At 41.9% G+C, this 23691-nt stretch overlaps 2 protein-coding genes across 5 annotated transcripts in view; one reads left to right on the forward strand and one right to left on the reverse strand.

Moving 5' to 3' along the window:
* Positions 1-23691, forward strand: part of LOC146675311 (zinc finger MYM-type protein 1-like) — a 75261-nt gene that overhangs the window by 8193 nt on the left and 43377 nt on the right. The gene's annotated exons all lie outside the window — the stretch shown is intronic.
* gigyf1a (GRB10 interacting GYF protein 1a) lies at positions 344-22802 on the reverse strand. Of its 4 annotated transcripts, none has more exons than XM_085400402.1 (25): positions 22561-22802; positions 16622-17245; positions 16453-16516; positions 13525-13654; positions 12644-12739; positions 12345-12462; positions 11772-11880; positions 11244-11443; positions 10500-10729; positions 10284-10404; positions 9963-10148; positions 9241-9398; positions 8565-8730; positions 8261-8427; positions 7812-7915; positions 7594-7688; positions 7410-7483; positions 7169-7306; positions 6739-6948; positions 6395-6615; positions 6104-6261; positions 5796-5959; positions 4194-4238; positions 3802-3946; positions 344-2889 (listed from the first exon to the last, which is right to left on the reverse strand). In XM_085400402.1, the coding sequence occupies exons 3-25, from the start codon at positions 16485-16487 to the stop codon at positions 2822-2824; spliced, it is 3138 nt and encodes a 1045-aa protein (XP_085256528.1). In that variant the 5' UTR covers positions 16488-16516; positions 16622-17245; positions 22561-22802; the 3' UTR covers positions 344-2821. The 4 variants fall into 4 exon arrangements, with proteins under 4 accessions (XP_085256528.1, XP_085256527.1, XP_085256526.1 ...); XM_085400401.1 differs by having other exon boundaries at positions 7594-7694; XM_085400400.1 differs by having other exon boundaries at positions 8204-8427.

A 23691-nucleotide genomic window follows, 5' to 3' on the forward strand; every position in this document is an offset into this window, starting at 1 on the left:
TTCTCGAGTCTCTTATTTCAGTTTGGGAATTTCTTTTTCAGTGACTTTGTCAAAGTCGTAGCAATCCTCCTGTTGTAATTGTGCTCCCATCCCCAAAATTGTACCTCACAGCTTGAATGAACAAAAGTGCATAGGTGAGTCGGTGAGGGCAGGGTGCGAGTGCTTTCAAGGGCCGAGGTGAAGACGAGAGCACCGAGCGGATGCGCTCATACCGTCCTCTCAAGTTCCCCCTCCAGGGTTTGCAGCCCTGCACTCGGTTCTCCACAAAACACAGCCCCATCCTTGATTTTTCTACCTCCGCTCCGCGGCTGATCAAGTCTCAGGACCCACGACACAGATCTAGTTAGAGGATCCTGTCCATGTTGTTGTGATGCCTGCCACTCTTCCTCAAAAACAACGAACCAAAATAAACAAAAACGCCACCACACCACTCAATGTCCTTATGGCAGAAGCGCACTTGCAAACCCCACCCGTCTCATGTGGGAACAAAAAAAGATAAAACAAAAGAATAAAACTGCACCCACAGATATCCATGTGGCTTGTAAACAACCAAAGCTCCAGTATGGAATAGAAAGAGTCCTTTCTTTAGTCACCATTTGTACGACCAGGATTGTAGAGGCAGTGTGTTCAACTGTATCCATCTCGAGTTTGTCTCTCTCCTCCACTGTGTAAATGAAAAAAAAAAAAAAAAAAAAAAAAAAAAAAAAAGACCCCGCTCAACTCTTTGAAGCTTTTTTCGGTTTTGTTTCCATTTTTGAAATCTTCTGAGGAACAAAAACAAAATCTTGTATCAGCACGGGTTTCTTGTCATTTTTTTTTTTTGGAATACATTCAATATTTTCTTAAGAAAAGAAAAATAATACACACTTCACATGGCAAAAAATGAAAAAAAAAAAAAAAGGAAAAGAAAATTAAAAACACACAACAAAAATAGCAGCCCCAAGTGCTCATCTTAGTCCAAATACTTTTTAAACTTTGTATATAATGTATATATTTATATATATTTTTCATTTAAAAAAGAAAACTCGTCATTATCAAATTGCAACAACGAATATGTAACACAATATGCTAACGTTTCATGCACCGCTCTGTGCACTTGCACATTAAGATGCTGTATTTTTTTTAATTGTTTTTTTGTGGTTTTCTGTATTTCAGAGTCAGAAACTCGACACCTTTCATTCACAAGTTCGAGAGCTGACAAAAGGCAACGTGATCACACCCCCAGGAAAAACACGCTGGACTAAGCCTTCCGATGGATCACCCCTAGACTCAACTAGAAATATTTACCATACCAACGTACATACTTTACATACACTGTGCTGAGCACTGACACGCACCACACTCGCTCTCAAAAAAGAGTTAATGTCTCGATGGCCATGCACCCTATCCAAGTTCTTAGGCACAAATGTGCATTCATACACATACAAGAAAACAACAACAACAAGAAAAATGAGTACCTGTAGTTTTAACTCATTTCTATGAACAGTAAATGAACATGTACTCTAAACACGCACACTGAAAATCTCACTCACATGCGCACACAGTAATGTCCCTCATGATTCGCCACGTCTGCTTAGTCCCTTTCAGGTCTAGAGACGGCTCCCCATGGGGAGAAGCTCAGGGAAATAAACTAGTGGTGGTCGTCATGTGATGAGAGCAAAGCTAACATTTACAAATATATGCATTTCTGGTTTTCTATCAGGGGATGAAGAGCTGGTGAGAGAAAGGATGTGTTGTGCAATTGCCCTCTCTCTCTCTCATAAACACACACACGAGCATTCAGTCACACCCATAAAACACACACGTCCTTGTCTGGAAAGGACCACACACACACACACACACACACACACACACACACACACACACACACTCTAAACATGAATACAAAATGACTATCCAAACAGAAAAGACAAAAATGGCCTCTTATGTTTCATACATCTTGGTAAGCAACAAAAGACAAAAAACTTGTGCAGACTGTATATTACTGACACAACTCAGCCGCCACACATCAGCCACTCCCAGTCGCTCATACACATTCACAAAAATATTCACTTCTAACTAACCCCATTTGTTTTCTTTTTTTTGTCGTTTTTCTTATTTCGTTTTTTTAGGCAAGTGCAAATCTTCAAGTTTTTTTTATAATCCATTTTTCAATAGCTTTACTTTTTTATATAAACGTAAAAAACAGAACCAAAAAAAAAAAAAAAAAAAAAAAATGCTAAACAAGAGAAATATCAACAGTGTTTGTCTTTTGAGAAAGGATTTGCTCTCTGATAAGGTTTCAACTAAAGGTCCCCCTGAATTTGAAAACCTAACGTCCCGCCCGCTCGGCCCTGCTCGCTGTTTTCACCGCCGCCTTCCAGTTCTGCTGCACACGCCGATAATGTGCACGTACACACACCGTATGCGCACTGATTCTGAACACGCACGCATACACACACACGAACAAAAAGAAAAACTATTCAAATCCCATCTCAATAAAGTGCATTAGTTCAGTATAAGGTGCTTAATCTTTTGAGTGCCAGAGGATACCCATCATCCTTTTAACCTCACCGCGCCTCACCCCCCCTCTCCCCTGCTCTAGTGATCAACTGGTGCAGCAGGGAGCCCTTTTTATTTTTTCTATCCAGAGGGAAAGAACGAGTGGGAGGCGCAGAACTGGGCGCCTCCACTCCACACCTCCCCCTCACCACCATGCTTGCCCCCCTTTGTACCCCACAACCCCCAGTTCGGTTCCCCCAGCAGTGCACATTCGTCATCAGGTTTGTCTGATTAAAAGACAGAAGGCCTCAGGTAGCTATTGCTGCTGCGCTGCGTCACATCAGTAATCCTCCACCATCTCCATCTCATTCAGGCTCATACACTCGCCCGTGTTGTGGAATGAGTACCCTGCAGGTAGGAGAGGGCACAGGGAAGAGAGGGGAGAGAGTACACCAAGATTAGAGAAGGATGGCACAAGGGGTTAAAGGCTGGCTTAAACACTGACAGGAGGGAATAAAGAAAACGATATCATAAGAAGAGGTCTTGGCTTCTTTTTGGTTTCTTTGCCGATTCGGATTTTGTCTGAAAAGGTTTTCGGAAAGCGAATAAACAGCTGCAGTGTTAGCATTATAAGGAAGGGCCCACTGCAAATTACACTGTGTCAGAGAAGAGTGAATAAGCTGTGTTTATACTGTTTTACATATCAACAAGTTGGACTCTGAACGCTCCCTGAGACGGAGCATTGGTAGCTAGCTGATTTATTATTGCATCTCTACTCTCGGTAGGTCATTTAAGCAGATCAGTGTTATACAGTGGAAACAACCTGGTTTCACTTAACACATAATCCTACTGCACAAATGACTACATTTTCCACTTTGCGTTTCCATGCTAAGCATTTCCTCTAGTGAGTAACTCATGTACTTGATCTGGGCTCTGAACTAAAAGCTGAAGGTGGGTGTGAATAAAAACGAAGGCTCGAAAAGGATCGAAAACTAACTCAAACTAAGCTGTGTAAAAAAAAAAAAACTGGCAATATGAACATATACTGGGAACTATAACAAACACCAACAGTACTAAATACACTCTAGAAACCTAGTGAAACAAAAAAAAAACTGGCAATATGAACATATACTGGGAACTATAACAAACACCAACAGTACTAAATACACTCTAGAAACCTAGTGAAACAAAAAAAAAAAAAAAAAACTGGACAGAAGAAAACTAAACAAAATTAAAACCAAACACTTTTTGGTAAAGCTGTCCATGTACGTGGTGAAGAAGTTCAAAGGAAAAACCTTAAAAGCTCTTGAGGTCGCGTACCTAAGATGCTGGGGTCAGAGTGCAGCATCATGGGCTGTTTCTTCTTCATCTTTCCTCCCTGGTTATCATAGAGACCAACCTTGCCCATGTGGTTGGCCTGAAACATGGACTGCAGAGTGTTGGGATTCATACCTCGCATTGAATCCTAAAAAACACAAAGCAAAAATGATCACGATCGTAACAGTGCCAGGTTGGACGTGACCCTTTGACGTTTCCGTTTTCTTTTCGAGTTTCAATCCAGGAGACTCCTCATAAAGAAATTAAAGTTTTCACTGTCTATAAAAAGTCTTTAATGCTGTAGTGAAGTTATAGTTGTAGTAAAGGAGAGCACTCATTGATGCTGTGTTAATAACAATCCTGCGTGTATGGCTTAGAGGCATGTCTGCATTTACCTGCAGAGGGAAGTTCATGTTCAATCCAGCCACTTCCTTTGATAACTAGGACACAAAGAGAAGAGGAGGAATTAAAGCCACTCTCAGCCTGTTAATAATACTTTTAAACACATATGTGCAAAGCCTGACCTTCATCCAAAATATTCACTTCCTACAATTTCAATCCAGCTAACCACAGAAGGTTTGTGTGTGAAACCACGTCCATAATGTCTTAAAGAGGACGCGTCATGCTTTTCTATATTACGTCGCCTATCAAAATCGTCGACGACTAATTTAATAGTCGATGCGTCGTTTGAAGCTTTGTAAGATCCCAAAAGACGCAGGAATAAGTAGCAGGATTTAAGAGTGTAATAACGGACTGAAACAGAAGATGGCAGCACTGCATGTACAAGGATGCCAGCTGCCGTTAAACCCCGAAGAAGAAGAAGCTGTGTCCCAGAATTCATAGTGCGGCTCATCGCAGCCCAGCTCAGTTTCGAACAATGGTGGCAGCTAGTTGGTTTTAATATTACTCTTATTATTCTTTCTGGGTCACAAAATAAACGTTTAACATATTTTCAGGCGAGAATGTAGCTGTGCAAACCTCAAATATCTGCTCAGTTTATCAGGACACCACATATTTTCAAAAGCGCTCCGATGTTGTCGGAGACGTCTTTTACCCACCAGCTCGATAGCGAGCCGGGGGCTAGGCTCACTAGAGCCGTGAGAATACCGGACCCCCCGGCAAATCGTTTTCAAACCCACCGCTGTCTTTCACTACTCAGGTTAAACATGATATATAAGTCACTTAGATAACTTAAAAATGTTATTGTTTGGCTTTTTTCAGTATTTTATTTGTTCCTGAGTAAATCTGTTTGGCTGAGATTAAAGTTAGTTTTTACACAGCTGAATAAACATCAAGCAGACAGCTGATTATCAGAAGTGTGAGATGCTGGAGAATTTACTCCGGTGTCCTGTTATATTTTAGATAGCAAGGAGTTTATTAAACTTCACCGAAACAATCTGCAAATTTCATTTAAATTCAATAAACTATCATCTTGTCTTTCTTTTTAATTAGCACACACACACACACGCACACACACAAGTATGTACAAGTGATCCCTGAGCTTTGACTTCAGACTGCTCTAAACATTCAGTTTCAGGCAGTTTTTCTGTTCTTGGTTGTGAATGATGGCAGTGAGGTTTAAGTGTCTCAAGCTGGCACTGAAAAACAACTCAGTGTTGGTCAAATAAAAAAAAAATGTCACAGCGGCTCCAACCATATATTTTATACAGCCTATGAATCCCCTAGGTTTCCAAGTTAACTCACAGAAATTGAACACTACATCAAACACTTGTACAGACTAGAATGTACCATCGATTCCCACCTGAGAAAACCATCAGTTTCCGACTGAAAATGCAAACTACTGAACACAGTCTGTGTCTATTCACAATAAAAATGAACAATTAGCCACTCGTCATACTATAAATTAAAGGCTTTAATGGGCAGGCTTTCTGTGTTCTATAAAGAGAACATTTCAGCAATGTTTTTCTTTTCTTTAAATTACACTGATGTCGTTTACCGAGCAGGTGACATTTTGGACTGATGCTCTTTCAACCTACCTGTTGCTGCTGTCTCTGTTGGTTGGCTTTCTGTTTGGCACGTCGCTCCAGAAACTGTTTGGCGAACTCTTTGGCTTCCACTGTGTCCCCTAGGTAGGACCGGATGAAATCCAGCACTGCATAGGGAGACTCCACCTCCTTCAGGTATGCCACAATTGTGGCAACTTGATAAACACACAACGTGAATGATTAGTGACACAGAAGTGTTGCTGTAATTTACACAGACATCAGCTATTGATGTCTGTAAGCTGAGGGTAAACTCTAAACACCCTTTAGATTGCTAAATGTGATAAAGTTGAACCGCCTACCATCCACAGAGGAGGAGGAGTTGTTGGCAGAGGTGTTGAGAGCGTGCAGCATCTGTTCACACCAGGTGGTGAAGCCGTCCTGAGGCTTCATGCCCTGCAGCAGCTTCAGCAGCTTCTCCTCCTCCTCGGTGCGCTTACGACGGATCATGTACTGATCACTGTGGAGGACACCCAGGCAAATTATATCATTACTATCATCAACTAAAAGAAATCCACTTTTTCCTGCAAGCAGTGCTTTATAACTGGGCAATCCAACAATCCACATCAGCTGAGTTGCCCAGACATGCTCACCTGAGTGATGGGCTGCTGCGGCTGTTCTTAAGGCCCATGTTGTTGTTGCTGTTCCCACGCAGGCCGGTCTGGTTCTTCACAGCCTCGTCCCACATGCCCATGCTGCCCGAAGACCCTCCACTACTGCTCTTACTCTCCAGACTACCCGGCCCTCCCCACATACCGACGCCATCCACCCACTGCCCTCCCATGGAGGAGCTCCCCATCGACAAACCAGAGTGCTGCAAACGGATAAAAATCAGGCTCCATAAATGACCAACAATATGTACGTTTTTATTTTAAACATGCAAATTCCTGCTACATGCTAACATTATCATTGCTGTAGACCTGAATGGTGAACTCACGCGGTCTCTCTGCTGCTGGGCTCTCTGCTGCTGCTTCAGGAGTCTCTCAGTCTCCTGCTGTATTTCCAGCAAAGCCAGAGCCTGGGGCTTTCCTGCCTTAGAAAGCCCAGAAGAGGAAGCCCCACTCCAACTAGAGCTGCCTGCCCCCGGTCCTTGCTGCTGGGGGGTCTGCTGCAGCAATTTCATGATCAGTTCCTGCTGCTGACGACACTGCGAGAACATATGACAGATCAGGCTATAGCTGTGGTTCTCGTTTCTTAGAGGAAAACAGCATTTAGTGCCGCTCAGCAAAGCAAATAAAATATCAAACATTATGAAAACTAAATCAAAAAGCAGCACGGAATATTTTTGCTTTAATGAACAAAGCCAGTAACATATTTAACAACCCCAAGGCAACACATGGGATAAAATGAATGCAAAATTTCTCCACCTGCTTGCGTCTGAAGATTTCCTCCTCCTCCCTCCTTTTCTGCTCCTCCTGTTGCCTTCTCTTCTCCTCCCTTCGCTTACGCTGCTCCTCTTCCTCACGCTTCGCCCTGAGTTCAGCGTCTCGCCTCTCCTGCTGGAGCTAAAGGAAATGCGTCATCAGTAATTGTGAATGAATATTTGGATCTGACGCTGGTATGGCTCAATGGACTCACAGTCTGATATTACTATTCAACAGCCCTCACCTTCTGAAGCTGTTCGAGAGTTGGACCCTGAGTAGAAGGATTCATTGTTATGTCCCAAAGACTGGCTTCACCACCTACATGAAAATGAAAAAGGATCATATTAGCGGCAGCAGCTACAGTTTGTGTGTTTTAACTGTGCCTGCCTGTGTGTGCACAAACCAAACAGCAGCAGTCCACACTGTACCTGACGGCTGTGAAGCTGAGGTATGCATGTCCCACATGGACCCTGTATCTGGCACTGACATCGATCTGTTCATCGAAGGCATCATACTCTGCTCACTGCACCTGGGACATAAAGCAACACCCGACGTGTACGTTTACTTTGAAACTAAACATGTCCTCCAAAGTTCAAACTAGGACCGGAATGAACTCCAACAAATTTAGGGCGAAGCCTCCACCCACCTGTTCATGAGCTGGAATAGCTGCTGCTGCTGTTGGAGCTGTTGATAAAGAGCTGCTGCTGCAAGCTCCTGTTGCTTTTTCAGGCGCTCCTGGTCCAGGTTTCCCTGATGAAGGGGAAAGATATAATGTCAACACAAAGGAAAAGTCAGACTCAAAATTACAATAGCAAATTACTGCATCTAGAACAGACTTGCTTCTGGTAATATTTCAGCTACATTTACACACATTTATCCAAGTCAGCATGCAATAGAAAATTCATTAAATCAACTGTGTGACATTAAGAGGTGAGAATTTAAAATTACAATTCCTGCCACCATAACCTGTCTAGAAATGTGCCCTCTCATTTGCATCCTCCCCTCCCCATCCTCTCGGGTGGCTGAGCTCTGACTCACAGTCCCGGCGGGCCCCCGGTTGGGCTGCGGGCGCTGCGTTGGTGGTAGCTGTCTCACCAGCAGGGGCGGCGGGGAGGGACCCGGGGCAAAGGGCACGCGGCCCCACATCTTGATGACATCCCCCAGGGGTTGGAAACCTTCATCACAGCCCCGCTTCACCAGCAGGGTCATGGTGAAGTAGCCAGCCTGAAACCACTCACACATCTCCACCGTGGTGAATGGACCTGGTTGGTGGGCAGGACAGAGGAGAGTTTGCAATGCAGAAACTGACCTTAGGTGTCGGACTAGCTTCATCTCACCTCAAGAAATTAACAGTTTTTATTCATGTTTTTAGAAAGTATCATCAGGAGAATAGGAGTACCCTGGATCTCTCCCTGGGGGTCCTTATAGAACCACTTCATGGCAGCCTCGTGAGTTAGCGGCAGAGCAGCTGCCGTGTTCCTGCTCTCCTGCTGCTGCAGAGCCTGGGTGAAGCACTCCTCCTCCAAAGAAGTATCCTGCAGTGATGCCACCATCTTCTCTGCCTCCTACACAAATATAAACAAACATTTATTATCTAGTCGACAAGAGTTGGTGTAGCAGGCTCACCCGTAGGATGAAAAGGTGGCGATGCTAATAGTACAGCTAAGACTCACAACTTTGAATGCACTGATACCAGCTAAAACAAAGCTCAGCAGGTTTTAGACCTAGTCAGACAAGGTTATGTTAGTGATGCTTGTTTAAAGTAACATATGTGAAAATATAAACAATATATAGAAGAGCACAGAACAGACATGCAGACGTCCTTTTCAGTTTCCGGCACATCAATCAGCATCAAATGAACTGCTCTATATTTGCAGCCTCCCCCCTAACCATCGCGTTTTTATTCAAAGCAGTGAGTTTTATCAAAAGACAAAAAAAGAAAAGTGCAGTTCTGGTTTTGAATATTCAGCAGCAAAATAATCACCAGTTTCATCCCTCACCTGAAGGCTGTGAAATGTAGTTTGATTAGACATGATTACATAATTTGTCTGAAATGTTCCTCTTGCTGCTCCTACCTGCTGCAGGTGTTTCATGCCTTCGTCGTCCTCAGCGTCTCCTCCAGATGGCGGGAGTAGAGGAGCAGCAGATGAAGGGGGTGGAGGAGGCAGGCTGGAGGAGGTGGCTGCGCCGCTGGGACTCAGCTGGGCCTTGGAGCCCCCTAATGGAGCTGCATCTGACATACGCACATGAAAAGAAAAAGAAGAAACGAGTAAAACAATGGGCCCTATTTTTAGTGTTTCTAGTTATAGTTTAGCGTTTGGTGTTGCTTGATGTGAGCGGTAGAGCCGCCTACTGGCTCTGTGTCACATCCAGCAGCCGGTTCAGTAAACAAAGTATCAAATGACTGAGGCAAACATATTCTATTTCAAACCAAAATATCAACATGGCTGAATTTCCTTGCTCAAACACGCCGACCTGAGACTGAAAGGGCTGAGGTCATGAAACCAAAGGTTCAGGATCTCTCACTTTAGAAGCCTTTTTTTAAATTTAAATCATTGCACAATAAAAAGTTGCCTAAATAACTTTATTTTCTGGATTTATACAAAATCAAACAGTCTAATAATTACTGAAATGCAGAAGCATGTATATTTGATATAGACAGTTAACATGTTCTTTTTTTTCTTATAAGAGTTTAACACATTAATGAAATTGCCTAAAACAAATTTTTAAAAAAAGATAATATTGCCGTTTTGTCCTGTTGGCACACTAACACAGAGGTATGTGGAACATGACCTACCTTCACCAGACGTGCTGCTGGCCTTCACAGACTGGCTGTTGCTCAGCTGGGCATTATCCACCACTTGATTAGCACTGCTGGGTTGGGACTCCAGCGATGGAGGGGGACAGTGAGCTGTTGGAGAAGACGAAGGAGATGCTGGCTTTGTCTCACCATCTCCAACAATAAAGATGGCTTCTTTAATCTCTGTGAGGCCAGGAGTGGAAGAAAGGAAGGGGAAAAAAAGTAATGAATCCTCCATTGACTATGATCAGTGAAGGTAAAAGATAGAAGACAACATGTAAATGTAAGATCAAATAAAGACATCCGGTCTCGCCTCACCCTTGTCTTTGTCTCCTTCAGCGCTGTTCCTCTCCATATCAGCAAGGCTGTCTCCCTCCTCTTCCTCTTCCTCAATCCCCTTAAACTCAAACTCCTCCAGGATTGTCTCCTTGCCACTCTTCTGATACAAGATACAGACCAAAAAAAGTGAAGCAATCCCAACAAATAAATATTAAAACAATATCATAACAGTAACAGAAACATCATTCTGAGTACCTTCATAGGCATGAACGCTCCAGACGAGTCAAAAGTGCCCATCTCCCCATCCTCCTCATCTGTACACCACTCAGGCAGGCCGTCCCTATCGTCCTCTAGACCATCGCTGCCTGCGCGCCGACGCCCGCCACCGTGCCCGTCAGAGTCCCGGAAGTCAAAATCAAACTTCCTCCTCCGACCTTCTCCTGGACCACTGTGGTCCCGCCAGCCCGCTGAGCGAGGACCACCATCTGGTAAACAAATGGAAAGTTATTAGCTTCAAAACTGACCTGAGCTACACTCAGAAATTTATTTTTCTGTTTTAACTCAATCTGGAGTTTCATTTTCAAGATATCTGGTTTGGAAAGATCATGATTCATTGAAGCCGACTGCTGAGTCTGCAGAAACTCAGGAAGCTTTAGTTTAACCTAAACCCAGCTGCTTGGTTTTCCCATCACTGACCACTAGATGCCAGTACAATGTCCTTTAAGCTAAAGTTGACACACACATTGTTAACATAGGCTTAAAAACACAGTAATATAACAGTGGAATGATGAGTAATACAAATCTCAGTGATGCTCCATCTTAGTGATTTTAATGAGGCTATACCAAAGTGTAGCTTCCACACTAATGAGTTAGGACAAAAGGTTTATGTCAAAGGAACATTAAAAATTTGATCCAAGTCTTAGCTTGTGTTGACAGCAGAAAGAGGAATAAACAAAGCAGAGTTTATGACAATAAAAAAAACGTTTGTGTTTATCATACCATCCCTACGGGATCCAGCAAGTCTCCAGTTACTGCCCGGCTCCCCTTCGTCTTCCTCCTGCTCCTCCCGTAGGGTGCGCCAGTTATCACTGTCAGCCCTTGTGTACTCTTTCCTCACCGGACCCACGGGACCTCCAGTTTCTTCAAAGCCAGGACGTCCCACCTCCCGCCGCAGCGGCTTCTCAAATCGACGCTCACCCCTGAGAAAAGGAGGGAAATGAAGGGAAAATTAGACCAGTTAGCAGAAGAAAACATGGGCCAGTTTTTAACCCAAGAGCAGTGTGTGCAACCAACACCTCACACTGGAGACAATACATTTGCACAGCTTATCCAGATCTTGGAAGGAAAACTGAAAGAAATACAAAAAATACCTGAAAGGATTACAGACTAGGCTGCACTGCTTGACAGCTGCTCTGAGTAATGATAAAACAGGCTTCTGTTGTGCAACAGAGCACTTGGAGTCATTATTTGCATGACCTTACCAACAATTTAAGGACAGTGCAGGTGCCGTGCGCAGTTTATCCTTACCGGTCGTCCCAGCTCTGGCTGCGGTGAATCTCTCGGACGCTGCGACCGAAACCCACCTCGGCATCTTCAATACTTCTTTGGTAGAATCCACCTTCACCACGGCCTCGGCCTGTTTATACACATTAGAACAAGGCATGTGTGGTTAAGTAGCTTCATCCTGCAGGCAGGTGCACACATCAACACACCATCGAACATCATTCTTCTTTTGTGGTTTCCTTTGCTGGGCTGAACTGTGCATGTGTTTACATTGGCATGTGTTGACAAGGTAAGCGCGTAAGCCCCGTGCTTTTAGGCTGCGGCTGGACAAAAGGAGCACTATTTTAAACAGGCCAAGAGGAAGTGTGTTGCACCAAGATGGTGGAAGAAAGAAGGAAATAAACACTTTAGTAGTTGCCTTAAATAAACTGTTTTACTTTAGCTGGGCAGCAGCCATTGTAGTTTGAGCCGAGGGCTTTAAGCAGCCCTTCTGTTGTTGTTGTTGGACTCTGCAGCACAACTGATTGTGAACAGGCTCAATCGGGGCTATACTTTATTGCCTGTGTCCCTCATCCAACTTTTTTTCCCTGCCGTTACCTCGACCACCCCGTGTGGCTCCTCGTCCACGGACCACTCCAGCTGGGGCCGCACCACCCACTCCTTTTCCCATGAGCCTCAGCACTGCCACACTGTTCACAGACATGGAGAAGTTCCTCTGCAGAGTGAGTTGAACGAGCCAAAAAAAAAAAAAAAAAAAGGAGAGAGGAATGTGAGGAATGTGAGCTCACAGGCACATCTGTCAACTGAATCTGTATGAGGGTGAGATACCACAAGATAGGGCTCAAACAGTTTAACATTTGCAGATATGCATTTGTGAGAGTGTGGCTGGTGCAGACCTGCTCCTCCTCAGTGAGAGGCACCAGTGCCAGTGGCTGCATGGGCTCTTCTTGCAGAATAGCAGCAAACTCCTTATCCTGCATGTCCTCTGGGACCTAAAAGCAACAACAAGAGGACAAAACCACCTCTTAAAAACTTGAACTCTGACTTCAAACATGTTCATATGTTTAAGGATACAGACTTATACACCACTTTAGAGAAGTCCTATTGTTCTACACTATTTATGCTGCTTTGTATGAGTCGCAATTCAGAGTAAGCCTTATTTTCAGCCCGTCGGGTTATTCTGTCTGAAAGAAGCAGTTTTCCTGTAAGGCCATCCTCTCTTCTCTTCTTCTCTAAGACAATTACTTCTGATTGACTGCCCCTCACAAACAGGGGTGAACTGCAGTTCGGTGTTCTGTGCTTATAGACAGATATTAAAGGCAGGGTTTTTGTCAATGTACTCCAAGCCCGGCATCTCATAAACCGGGCCTCGGACCGGTTTGGTTCCGGGCCGCGAGAGTTGAGGCTCAGGTGTGATTTTCAGGGTTTTTAATCGGTTTTCAGCGTTATTTTGTTATTGTTTTTATCATTAACTCGGTTTTCCTGGGTCTTTTCACGTGTGTTATGAATAACTCTTCTTTGTTTCAGTAGCGGTACTAGTTTTATTTTGTTGTATTTTTCCGCGACACCTTAAAGGCCGGTCCGTGAAAATATTGTCGGGCATAAACCGGTCCGTGGCGCAAAAAAGGTTGGGGACCGCTGCTTTAGCTGATATCCATCTCCTTGTGTCAACAGGTGACTGTAAGCTTACATCATTTTTGCCCCATGTGAATGGGATTCAGTGTTTCACATTGGTATAGACTGTAATAAATAGAGAATGAGTAAACTATTAACCAACCTTGTTGTCTTTGACATAAAGTGCTAACATCTCCTCTCGGCCGTAGCGGTACTCGGCCAGCTTGTACTTTGGCATGGCGGGGGAAGGAGGGGGAGACGTCACACTCCCCCCACTGGACAGTGCACGGAGCCTGTGAGTAAAAGACATAGGATAAAGTACTTTACTTTCAACAACAGGAATTAAAGCGACTGTCCAGTACAACAAATAGGTGTTTTGCAACTGCATGCTAAAGCTTTCAAAGCTGTGTATTTGCTCTACTTTTCCCCCCAAGCTAATAACAATCTCTGACATGTAATGTAAAAAACAAGCTTTATAAATAACTTGGTGCAAATTCCCCAGTTGGCTCTGAACGCACGCACACACGAAAATCAGAGCAATTGTGTAACCTTGACACAATTCCTTTTAATCTCAATTGGATGCTATTAGTTATTTTTCTTCATCTTGCAGCAGGAAATTTTTTTTAGTAAATGTTCTGTAACAAATTCCTCCCACACAGCTCCCCCTGAACACACTTGGCTCAATGCTGACGATATATTAGCTTTCCAATCTCAAGATTTCATTTTAAAAAGCTATTACTAGCTGGCCAACTTCCAAGGCCTGCTGTTTAACAATGGCTCCTTTCACATGCCTCTACAGAGTGTGTCAGTGACTCTCAGCTCCACATCAAAACCATATGCAGCTCAGAGATGGAGAGGCGGGTGTGGGGGGTAGAAAGGTAAAGGGAAGCTTCATGAAAGCCCAGTTGGTAGCATGTAGCAAATCAAAGAGGATAAAAATAAGTGGAGCAGCAACTAATATGCATAATAAGAGAAGCGCTCAGGAAGCAAGCCAGTGGGTGGGTTACTAAGAAATATTTGTGCATCATATGTACCCACCTGCATTTACCTGCAGCAAAACATGAGCTTTCCTCCCTAACAAGGATTCAAATATCCTCTACACACTTAAATCTCTACATGAATAATCCTTTGAGAGTCTTACAAAGATTGGAGTAAGAGAAACTACACCAACCTAAAAGCATGGCCGAATATTTTACTTTGAATTTGACCACAATGACTAACATAGTTGCAGGCTGCACTGCCAACTAAAGCTCGAATGGTCTAAATAATTTCGTAAGGTTAACTGGCCTTTAAAGACGTGTAAACATGCTGGTCAGGCAGCTGTATGTGGCGAGCACATGAACCGGCCGCTCTGTAACTATATTAAAAAGGGTACGAGGATGAAAGTGAGCTATGAGAGCCACTGAGAGCAAAGCAGCTGCAGATGTGTAAAGGCAGAAATATTCTGTGAGACTGGCACTGCACCAAGAATGCACACAGCAGTCACGGGCCGTTAGAGATGGAGAGCTACCAAACTGCAGACTACGCCCCCCCATTAATCGCTGCACAAACATTCACTGAGCTACAGAAACAGCAGAAGGAAAGAGAGATGGACAGGAGAGAGCAGTGACAAAACCGACACTTTGTTACCACTGAAATGACTAACCACGGCAGGGCGCCTGCAAGCAAGACTCATTTTTAAAAGCACTTTCATATCAAGTTTAAACGTCTTCAGCAACGTCTTTTTTTTTTTCCATGTGTTAACAGACTGTAACGGAATTTAAAACTGAGACCTTCCTCTGTACTATTTGTTGCCTTTAAGAACCTGTGTAATGATTTCTATGTGAAGACTGACCGAGAATTTATTGTAAGAATCCGAGAATAGTATGCTTGATTCTTAGTGTCTACCATTAGTGTCGCTCTCTTCTACTCCCAGCGCCAACAGTGAGCAACACTAGCCAAGAGTAGTACCGAGTCCACAAAAGCTCAAACACACATTCCAGAGAAGGACAACAGAACTGACTTCAGACAACATTTCACTTATGAAAAGTGAGTAGCGAAGCTAGGCTTAGCCAGGTAGCTGATGTGCTTTGGGCATACCATGTAATTTCACCTAATGGTAACCATTAGCTTACCTGCTAACATGGTGACTAAAGCCACAACAAAGTCTGTTTTATCCAACTGAAGTTTGATCAAACAGAAAATAAGGCCTTCAGGGGAGAACTAAAGTTTACACGTGCATGATTCATTCACACTTGTAAACGAACTGCATGCTCTCTCCTGTTACAACATATTGTCTTATGTGGTAACTTGGCCGCCTATATTCAAACTGCAGAAAGATCCAACCAAGGTATGACATTACAAATGTTTATATTTCAATTTAAGTGTTCATTTCTTGGTCACATTGCCAATCCAAACACAAAGGATAGGTCAACACCCTGAAGCCAACTGAAGAATGAAGGCTGCTTATGCCATCTGCACAGCTAAGGTTACTTAACAGCATCTCTAACAGCCGTTTTCATACCGGTTTACTCTTACGATGATTTTCTCAGGTAATGCTGGTGCCACCTTCACACAACTCATTTTGTCCAACAAAAACTCATAAACCAAAAGACATCAGCTCTACTTTAATGAGAGACCATTAAAAAAAAATCTAAGTATTTCAGGTCATCGCTTCCATTTTGGGCCTTTGTTTTCATGGTTTTTGGTACGGACACTCTGAACCGTTTTGGTTGAGCTGAATTTGATCGAACAGCAGCTTATAACCTAACCAACTTCACTAACCCCTGATCTTTTCCTAGTGTCATTTTCAGGGGAACGAGTCCAATTGACACAGGACGTTAAGACTTAAGCAAATTGCCATTGCGATTTAACGGCCACATTCAAGAAGGTCATTTGGAGGTTGCTTAAATCTGCACATTTCATTATGTCCAAAGTTTCCTTAAAAATAAAAAAACAGAATGGCACTCAGCATAACTCATCCGCTTTTAATTTTCCCCCACAAATAAAAACAAACACAAAATAAGCACTTGGTTCCTCTGGGAAATATTTCTTTATAAAAAAAATTGAAAATATATAAATAATAAAATATAAAATAAAATACAAATATTACCATTCTGGGCCGAAGTTAAGAGTCTCAGCAGTCATATTCCTCACGTCCACACAGAACTGAGTATCTAAGGAGGAAAAAAGTATCCAGATTTCTTTGTGTTTTTTCTTTTTTGTGACGAATAAAATGCAACTTTGAAAAGGAGGGTTAACAAAAGAAAACGGTTCCTTACCCTGTCCAGATAATCGGAGCAGGCTGGACTGGGCTGGACCAGGCTCGAGCTGGCTGGCTTTAGTTAGGCTTAGGTGACTAGAAGGCTGAGTGGTGCTTAAGCTGTGATCACAGAGCTCCCCAAACACACAAAGAGAATAGCTGCCAGTTTCAGGTGCTTGAGGAATACCAGGTTATCAGGTCCTAACTAAGGAAGGGCTTTCAATGATAAGTTTGGAGAATGGAAGCTCCTGCTACTCACAGCCAAAAAAGGTTGTTAACATAAAAAAGAAACGAAAAGAACCTTAGAAATTAACAATGGAACAAAATAAAACACTCTTGCTAATAATGTCTTCTTTTTTTTTGTTTGCGATTTCCTTTTTGTTTTTTTACAGCAGTTATATCTCACATTAACATTAAAAATATGAACTGATTGATCAAAAGACGTAACGCAGGAACAAAATAACAGCCGAAAAAACAATGAAATAGGCTGCTGGAACAGCTGCCAAGAGCAGACGCGACTCGCACTCCTCTTCTCCTTTCTCTCACTCCCTCTGTGCCGTTTTCTCTCGCTCCAACTGAAATGTGGACTGACGGAGACCTTCTAGGTAACTCCTTTATTTCCTGACCTCCTCCCTTTGCACCACTGGAAAAAAAAAAAGAAAACAAAATAGTGTTAAACAGAGACAGAATGAGAGAAATATAAAATTTCAAAGAAAAATGGGAAGAAGTAAACACTTCATAAATTAGCTGCTGCTCTTGAGATGCTTTTTCACCGCTTGGCAGTCCACCTCTGTTGTAAGTGAGTGAAGGAACCATAATTTGATTTTCTCCGCAAAGACTCGACATACCATTTACGCAGCGTGCCTGGGACTCACCAACAGATACCCAATTTGATCAATGTGTTGCAGCACTCTGAGTTGAGGGGAAAGTGCTGTGGTATTCCTTCACTGAATAAATGAAAACTATTTCTAGTATAGCACTCAGTCATACTCCAACATTTCTGCTGCTCACAGGAGATTTTCCATCCTGAAATACACCGAGTCTATTTCAGTCATGTTGTGAACCAGATGCTTCCTAAACCATGCAGCTGGCTGGGGATGATTCCTCAAAATGTCATGGCAACTAAAGCAATATCCAGGCAACTAAACTTCAGCAGCAAATGCTCACATACACATACATACATATATTGCCCCTTTAACATGAACACCACTTAGGTTCGCACACTGATGACTAAACACAAGCCATATTTTCCAGCTTCTTCCCATCTTGGTGACTACTTTCCTTCAATATTCCCTCACCACAGACGCTGAACAAAAAAGGTTAAGTTCACAAGTTTTCACAACATTTTATTAAATGGCCATCATTGCATATAACCGACACTTGCAAGGTTACCTACGCACTTTACAGAGATTGGCTACATGGTGCTAGCAAACTAGAGAAAATAGACATTGCTGTTTCAATCGGTTTCGTTTTAAATTAGCTTTGTCATCTTGCATTTGCACGGATGCTACTTTCTCTGCCCTCTAATGCGCTGTTTTGCTACACGCTTAGTTATGTTGGTAGTAAATACTGCACATGAGGAAAGCATGAAGAGAAGAAAACTTTACTCAGGCTTATTACAGTTTGATTTATTTAAACTGAAACAAAAGATTCCCAACAACTGACAATCTATGTGAAAATAAATAGATAAATAAATTTTAAAAAAGAAGATAAAATGATGTTGGCTACGATGGTTTGAAGCCAATTTTTCCTCTCCCTTTTTTGTTTTTCCTTTTTTTAGATGAACCCTGTTGCAACAGAGCCAAGAAGCTCTTCTGTTGATAATGTTAGCCAATGACACACACTGGTTCAGAGAAGCTGTAGGTTTTATTATTCTTACAGTTGGGGCTGTGCCATCCTTCACGATAATATTGGTATAAAATATTTTCACATCTTATAAAACCGCCACAGTGCAATATCATTGCTATAGTAAGGCATGCATTTACAATCCCTAGTGTGCACTACAACAAGACAAGGCCCAGACATGTCTGAGAGCAAGAGTCACATGTCATTCTCCAACGACTATTTAACTAAAGACTGAGCTACTTAAACAACCTCCAACAAAGCACTATGCTAAAAAAAAATATGCAAGAAAACTGCTCCTGCCAAAGGTGGAAACAAACTTTTCATGACTTGAAGAAAAAGAACAAAAAACACCGCCAACTACAACCAGGCTACAAATGACTCAACCTAGCATGGTTAGCTGCACTTGTTATGAAAAAGAAGAACAAAGTGGATGGAAATTAGGCAATTACTGATGCAGTTACATGAAAAAAGAGACTTAAGCACCTGTTTAAAAAGCTCAGCCTTAGATAGAAAATACCAGGGAAAAAATACTGCTTTTTTTTTAATGTGACAATATTGTGCAGCTTCTTTAACTTTATTTACTGCTAAACTAAAGTGTTACGCACTTATTCACACTATTGCTTAAAACTTCCAGGGAAAACACTACCTGGGCTAACTGTGTCACTAACATTTAACTATAAACGCTGCTGCATGTTGTTTCATTAGACTCACAATTCAAATTAGTACACGTGCCATCAGTGACAGCTCACCAGAAAATAAGGATGGAAAATGCACTTCATTTAGTTACACTTATAAATGCTGCTGCCTAGGAGTGGGCGATATAAACGATATACGACAGAAACGATATAAATTTGGCCAACGATAGAGATTTTGACTATATCGCTCTATCGCGATAGCGCATGTTGATGATGTCATCAAGCTGCGCCTGTTTTGGTTGAAAGCATCGCACCGGCTAAAACCATTATCATCTGCAAATTATGGCGGGCGACAGTCATAGCAAAGAGATGAAGCACTTTTGAAATATGGGGAAAGCCAAAAACTGCGCTTCCTCCACTTCCGTAACATTGATTCATTAATGTTGAATTCTCTCGCAGCTGTTCTAGTCCCATGTTGTTGCAGTATATTAATAACTAACCTCGTATTGTGGATGAATAATCTCAGTTGTTCTCCTGACTGAAGTTTGGCCCGTGTATAGCATCCTGCTATGCGATTGCATTTGTCCCTGACCACCAGAATCTCTCACGTTAACTTTTATCGAGTGGAAAAAAAGTTGGCGTTCATCCTCCAGCTTCACTGTGCTAATGTTATGCTAACATAGCTGTGTCGCTAGCAATCACGTAGCATAACGTTACATACCAGGTAGTCCAACTTCAGTAACCCTGCAAACGCCACTGCTGTTTATTTTTCTGTCTTCATTTATGTTGGAAGTGGTAGCAGAGCTGTACGTTTTAATTAGTTTCAAAGATCTCTGTCAGAACATGGTATGAAATGTTTAGGTGTAAACTAGCGAGCTAAATTCCTGTTAACTTGTAACTCCGTTAAATTTAATAAATTCTGTTTTCATGGATGCTAAACTTAATTGTTACACCCGATAAAGCAGCAATGCTGATGATTTAATTAAAGATGAAAGAATTTAGACCGTTTTTAACTCTTAGTGTTCGTTTGACTTTGGGACCTAAAGAAGACGGAGTTTTGGACCCAGATTACTCCGCGAAGCTCCTCACTACGGCACCGGAATGCTCTGACAATCCATCAAGCAGTGCGGCTTACCAAAGTTGAACTAAAACATTTTTTAACAGATTTCTGCTCGCCCAAATCGGTTCGAGGTCAGTAAGCACAACCAGAATTCATACATAAGGCACACTCTCGATTTTTGAGAAAATTAAAGGATTTTAAGTGTGCCTTATAGTGTGGAAAATACGTTATACAGAAGAAAAGAATATATCGCGATATATATCGTTACCACACATGCTTCAAATTATATCGCAATATGAATTTTAGGCCATATCGCCCAGCCCTACTGCTGCCTGCATTTTTCAACATTCAGTATTGTTTCTGTAAAATATAATTACTGCAAATTTTCTTTGGATATAATTTTGAGACTCAACTGGACACCCCCACTAACAATGTAGTTGCTGCCCTTTTAATCAGAGCATCTCAAATACAGACAGAAACTTTTTTTTAAACTTTTCACCTAAACCTCTCTCCAGGAAATCCTAGCAGCTAGGATGCTGGCCTTTGTTATTTTAAAGCAAATGTCCAAAACCAATTAATTAATCTGCTCACCTGTTTAAAGACCGCTAACCCACTCAACCTACAAATGAATGCAATTTCCTAGCAACTGCACAGTACATCCTCCTATTGTATTACTAAAGTTCAGTTTTTAAAAAAAAGCCCCACTGCTCACATATCCCTGTTTTCTTGGTTTAAAAAAAAAGAAAAGGAAAAAAAAGTAGGAAAATCGAGGTCTTAATTGAACTTTTGTACCTATAAGAAATCTGCTACATTGCCAGTAGATATGATTGCCTTATTTACATTAGTTATTACATTCATTATCATTTTAGAAGGCAATACAAATTGATGGAACTACTCAGTGCATAATCACTGCAACTGGTAAAGATTTTAAAGACAGAAAACAGAAAAATGTAAAAAGGAGAATTTAATAATTACCGAGTAAGCAGATTTAAGAGCAGTCCACATTAAACTATTAACACTGCAATACAGACATGTTTAAGACAAATGGAAGATACTGAGCAGGTCCAGTTTACATTCCAATATACAGCAAATATAAAATCTTAATTTAAATTTCTCTTCTGAATTATTGGGGGAAAAGACCATTTTATGCATTTGTAAACCAAAAGCATATAAACTTCTACATGAATTTAAAAGACAGTAGGACCTAATGAACTGTCATGTGTGAACAGGAAAATTGAAACATGCCCTTTAAAACAGGATTCAAACCATTCCAGTCACAGAGTTCCCAGTTTGTGTTTGTCAGACATGTTCAGGCTCCTGATCAGAACGCAAAGTACTTTTTTTTTTTTTTTTACATGAGTACTGTACTTTAAACAGGTGTACTTAGCAGGTGTACCAATTGTCAATTTAAAAGCAGCACAATAAAAACACCTGTAATACCAGGCTCCAGTTATAATGGCCAGATCAGTTATGGCTTAAGGGAAATCCAGAAAGAAAATAATTTCACAGAGAAAACCTCACCGAATAAAATGACACTTTATTGCTCTTTAAGCTCCTAGCAGATATGGCAAATTTTTCTTTACTTTTATGCGCCGTCCAACAGACTTTTTTTTTTTAACTTCGTTTAATACCCTGTATCAACTTTGCTTAAAAAATTATAATAAATAAATAATTAAATAAATAATGCAAGGTCGGAATATGGGATTTCTTGTGCGTATGAATATTAGCAAAACTCATGCACTCCAAAACGTGGCGGGATAAAGATTCCACTCTGAGTAAAAGGGAGCGGTACCAGTGGCTCAAAGTGATACAAGTGCAAGCAAACTTGCAACTCTGACTAAATTAACTATACCGATGGTGCTAAATGTGGCTAACATTTAAACAGAACAGTCGGAGTTGACGTTAGCTACCGACAGTTGTGGCGAGCTACGCTAGCGCGTACCCTGCTCGCCTCTCAAGCCAATTAGAGCGAACTGATTTGTGGGCAAAGTGCAATAAAGCCCTAGTTACAACCTCACTGGCCTCGATATCATATTTCTATTGCATATGAGCAGTTGCTAGCTAGCTTGCTTCGTAACTTAGCACAAGGTATGCACTGATCGTAAAGGCCTTGGCTTGTAGGTTCAAATGACACCAGATATGTCGGCAAAGGGGGCGGAGTATTGGGATCTGAGTCCCCGGCCTGCTCCGCTAATGTGCGGACGACCACCAGCGCCACTCCGCTGTCGGTACTAATGCGTTGTAAACAAAACAAACAACAGCAGAAACAGAATTTTAGCTCTTAAACAACTCAGTGAAAATGTTTTTTTTTTCATGACAGATAACACCGACCCGTTCGAGCTGCAGAAGCTATTAGCATGTTAGCTCCCGTTAGCCAGCTAGCTAAAAGACAGGCAGCAAAGAGGAACCATGGCTTACCTTCACTGTTTATAGCTACCAGACTGCTTGTCTGCACGGCGTGTCTACAGCCAATTTATCGAATGCATTGGTCTCTTTAAACACTGTAAACGTATTCATTCGACAGAATAGTACTTTCAGAAAGTCGTGCTCTGTATTTTATTTATTATTTTTTTTCCCCTCTCCACCAACGGTCGCTTCTGCGTATCAGTATGTGTCTGCTGGCTCCCAGTCGCTGCTCTTCTTGTTGTTTGTGTTTCGGAAACATGGCCGTCAGTGTGACACCACGTGACTGGACATTGACAAGCCCCTAACCAATGCTGTAGCAGGGCAAACACACCCCTATTTACCAGCCTGGACACTGGAGTGTACTGCACGCCGCGATGCTTTTACAGGCAGAACGTCCGGAAGGGTTATTTAGCCAGTAAGCTGGCGAGCGAAAGCATTTGTTAGCACGCAATTGTATTAAATGCACAACACAGCCAGAGCAATGCAAACTCGCGAGGCAACAGTCACAGAATAGCAATGAAATTAACTTCCATTCAACTTGCATTCACAAACGCTGCTGTCAGTAGCGTTGAGCGTAAAAGCACAGTTAAATATTGTTTCAACAGTGAATTGTATGCCTCGCAGTGCTGGCAGCAAACACTTACTGAGCATGCGCAATGCTTTTCTGGCGGTAGTTGTGGGAGTTAGTCGTTAGAGGGTGCTGTTAAATGCACAGCAGCACAAGTGTGCACACAACCGGATGGTTTAAATGGGGATTAATGAAGATGAAAGTAGCAGTCCTGCCCTCTTCAGTTGCTGGTAAAGTAAATTTCAGAAATGTAGTTTATTAAAAACTAAAAACGAATAATAGTTACAATAGTATGTATGATAATTTTGCACAAAAAAATCTTACAACTTCTAATTGTTGTATGACAGCGGAAAGAAAACAGGTTGAAGATGACTAATTTCATTGCATATAAATATTTTCTCATATTATCTCAGTGTCATCAAAACACTTAGTTGCAAATTTCAATATGGAATGTGGATTACCTTCAGTTTGTTTAAAAAACAAACTGAAACAATATCAGCTTTTCTTGAGGTGGATTCTCTAATATTTTATTCCAATATGCCATATATTGCAAAGTAAATAGTTTTCAACTCAAT

This window comes from Rhamphochromis longiceps, linkage group LG3 (assembly GCF_057381845.1).
Source record: "Rhamphochromis longiceps isolate RC_006_pf linkage group LG3, R_longiceps_female_GT1.1, whole genome shotgun sequence".
Taxonomy (NCBI): Eukaryota; Metazoa; Chordata; class Actinopteri; order Cichliformes; family Cichlidae; genus Rhamphochromis; species Rhamphochromis longiceps.

What these genes read in the sequence shown, in the direction of transcription:
- gigyf1a (XM_085400398.1), bottom strand. Translation starts at nt 16,487, where the DNA reads ATGACTGCTGAGACTCTTAACTTCGGCCCAGAATG. An exon ending in TTTATGTCAAAGACAACAAG is followed by an intron (nt 12,740 to 13,524) that starts GTTGGTTAATAG and finishes TGTTGCTTTTAG; the next exon opens with GTCCCAGAGGACATGCAGGA. An exon ending in TGCTGGATCCCGTAGGGATG is followed by an intron (nt 10,730 to 11,243) that starts GTATGATAAACA and finishes TTTGTTTACCAG; the next exon opens with ATGGTGGTCCTCGCTCAGCG.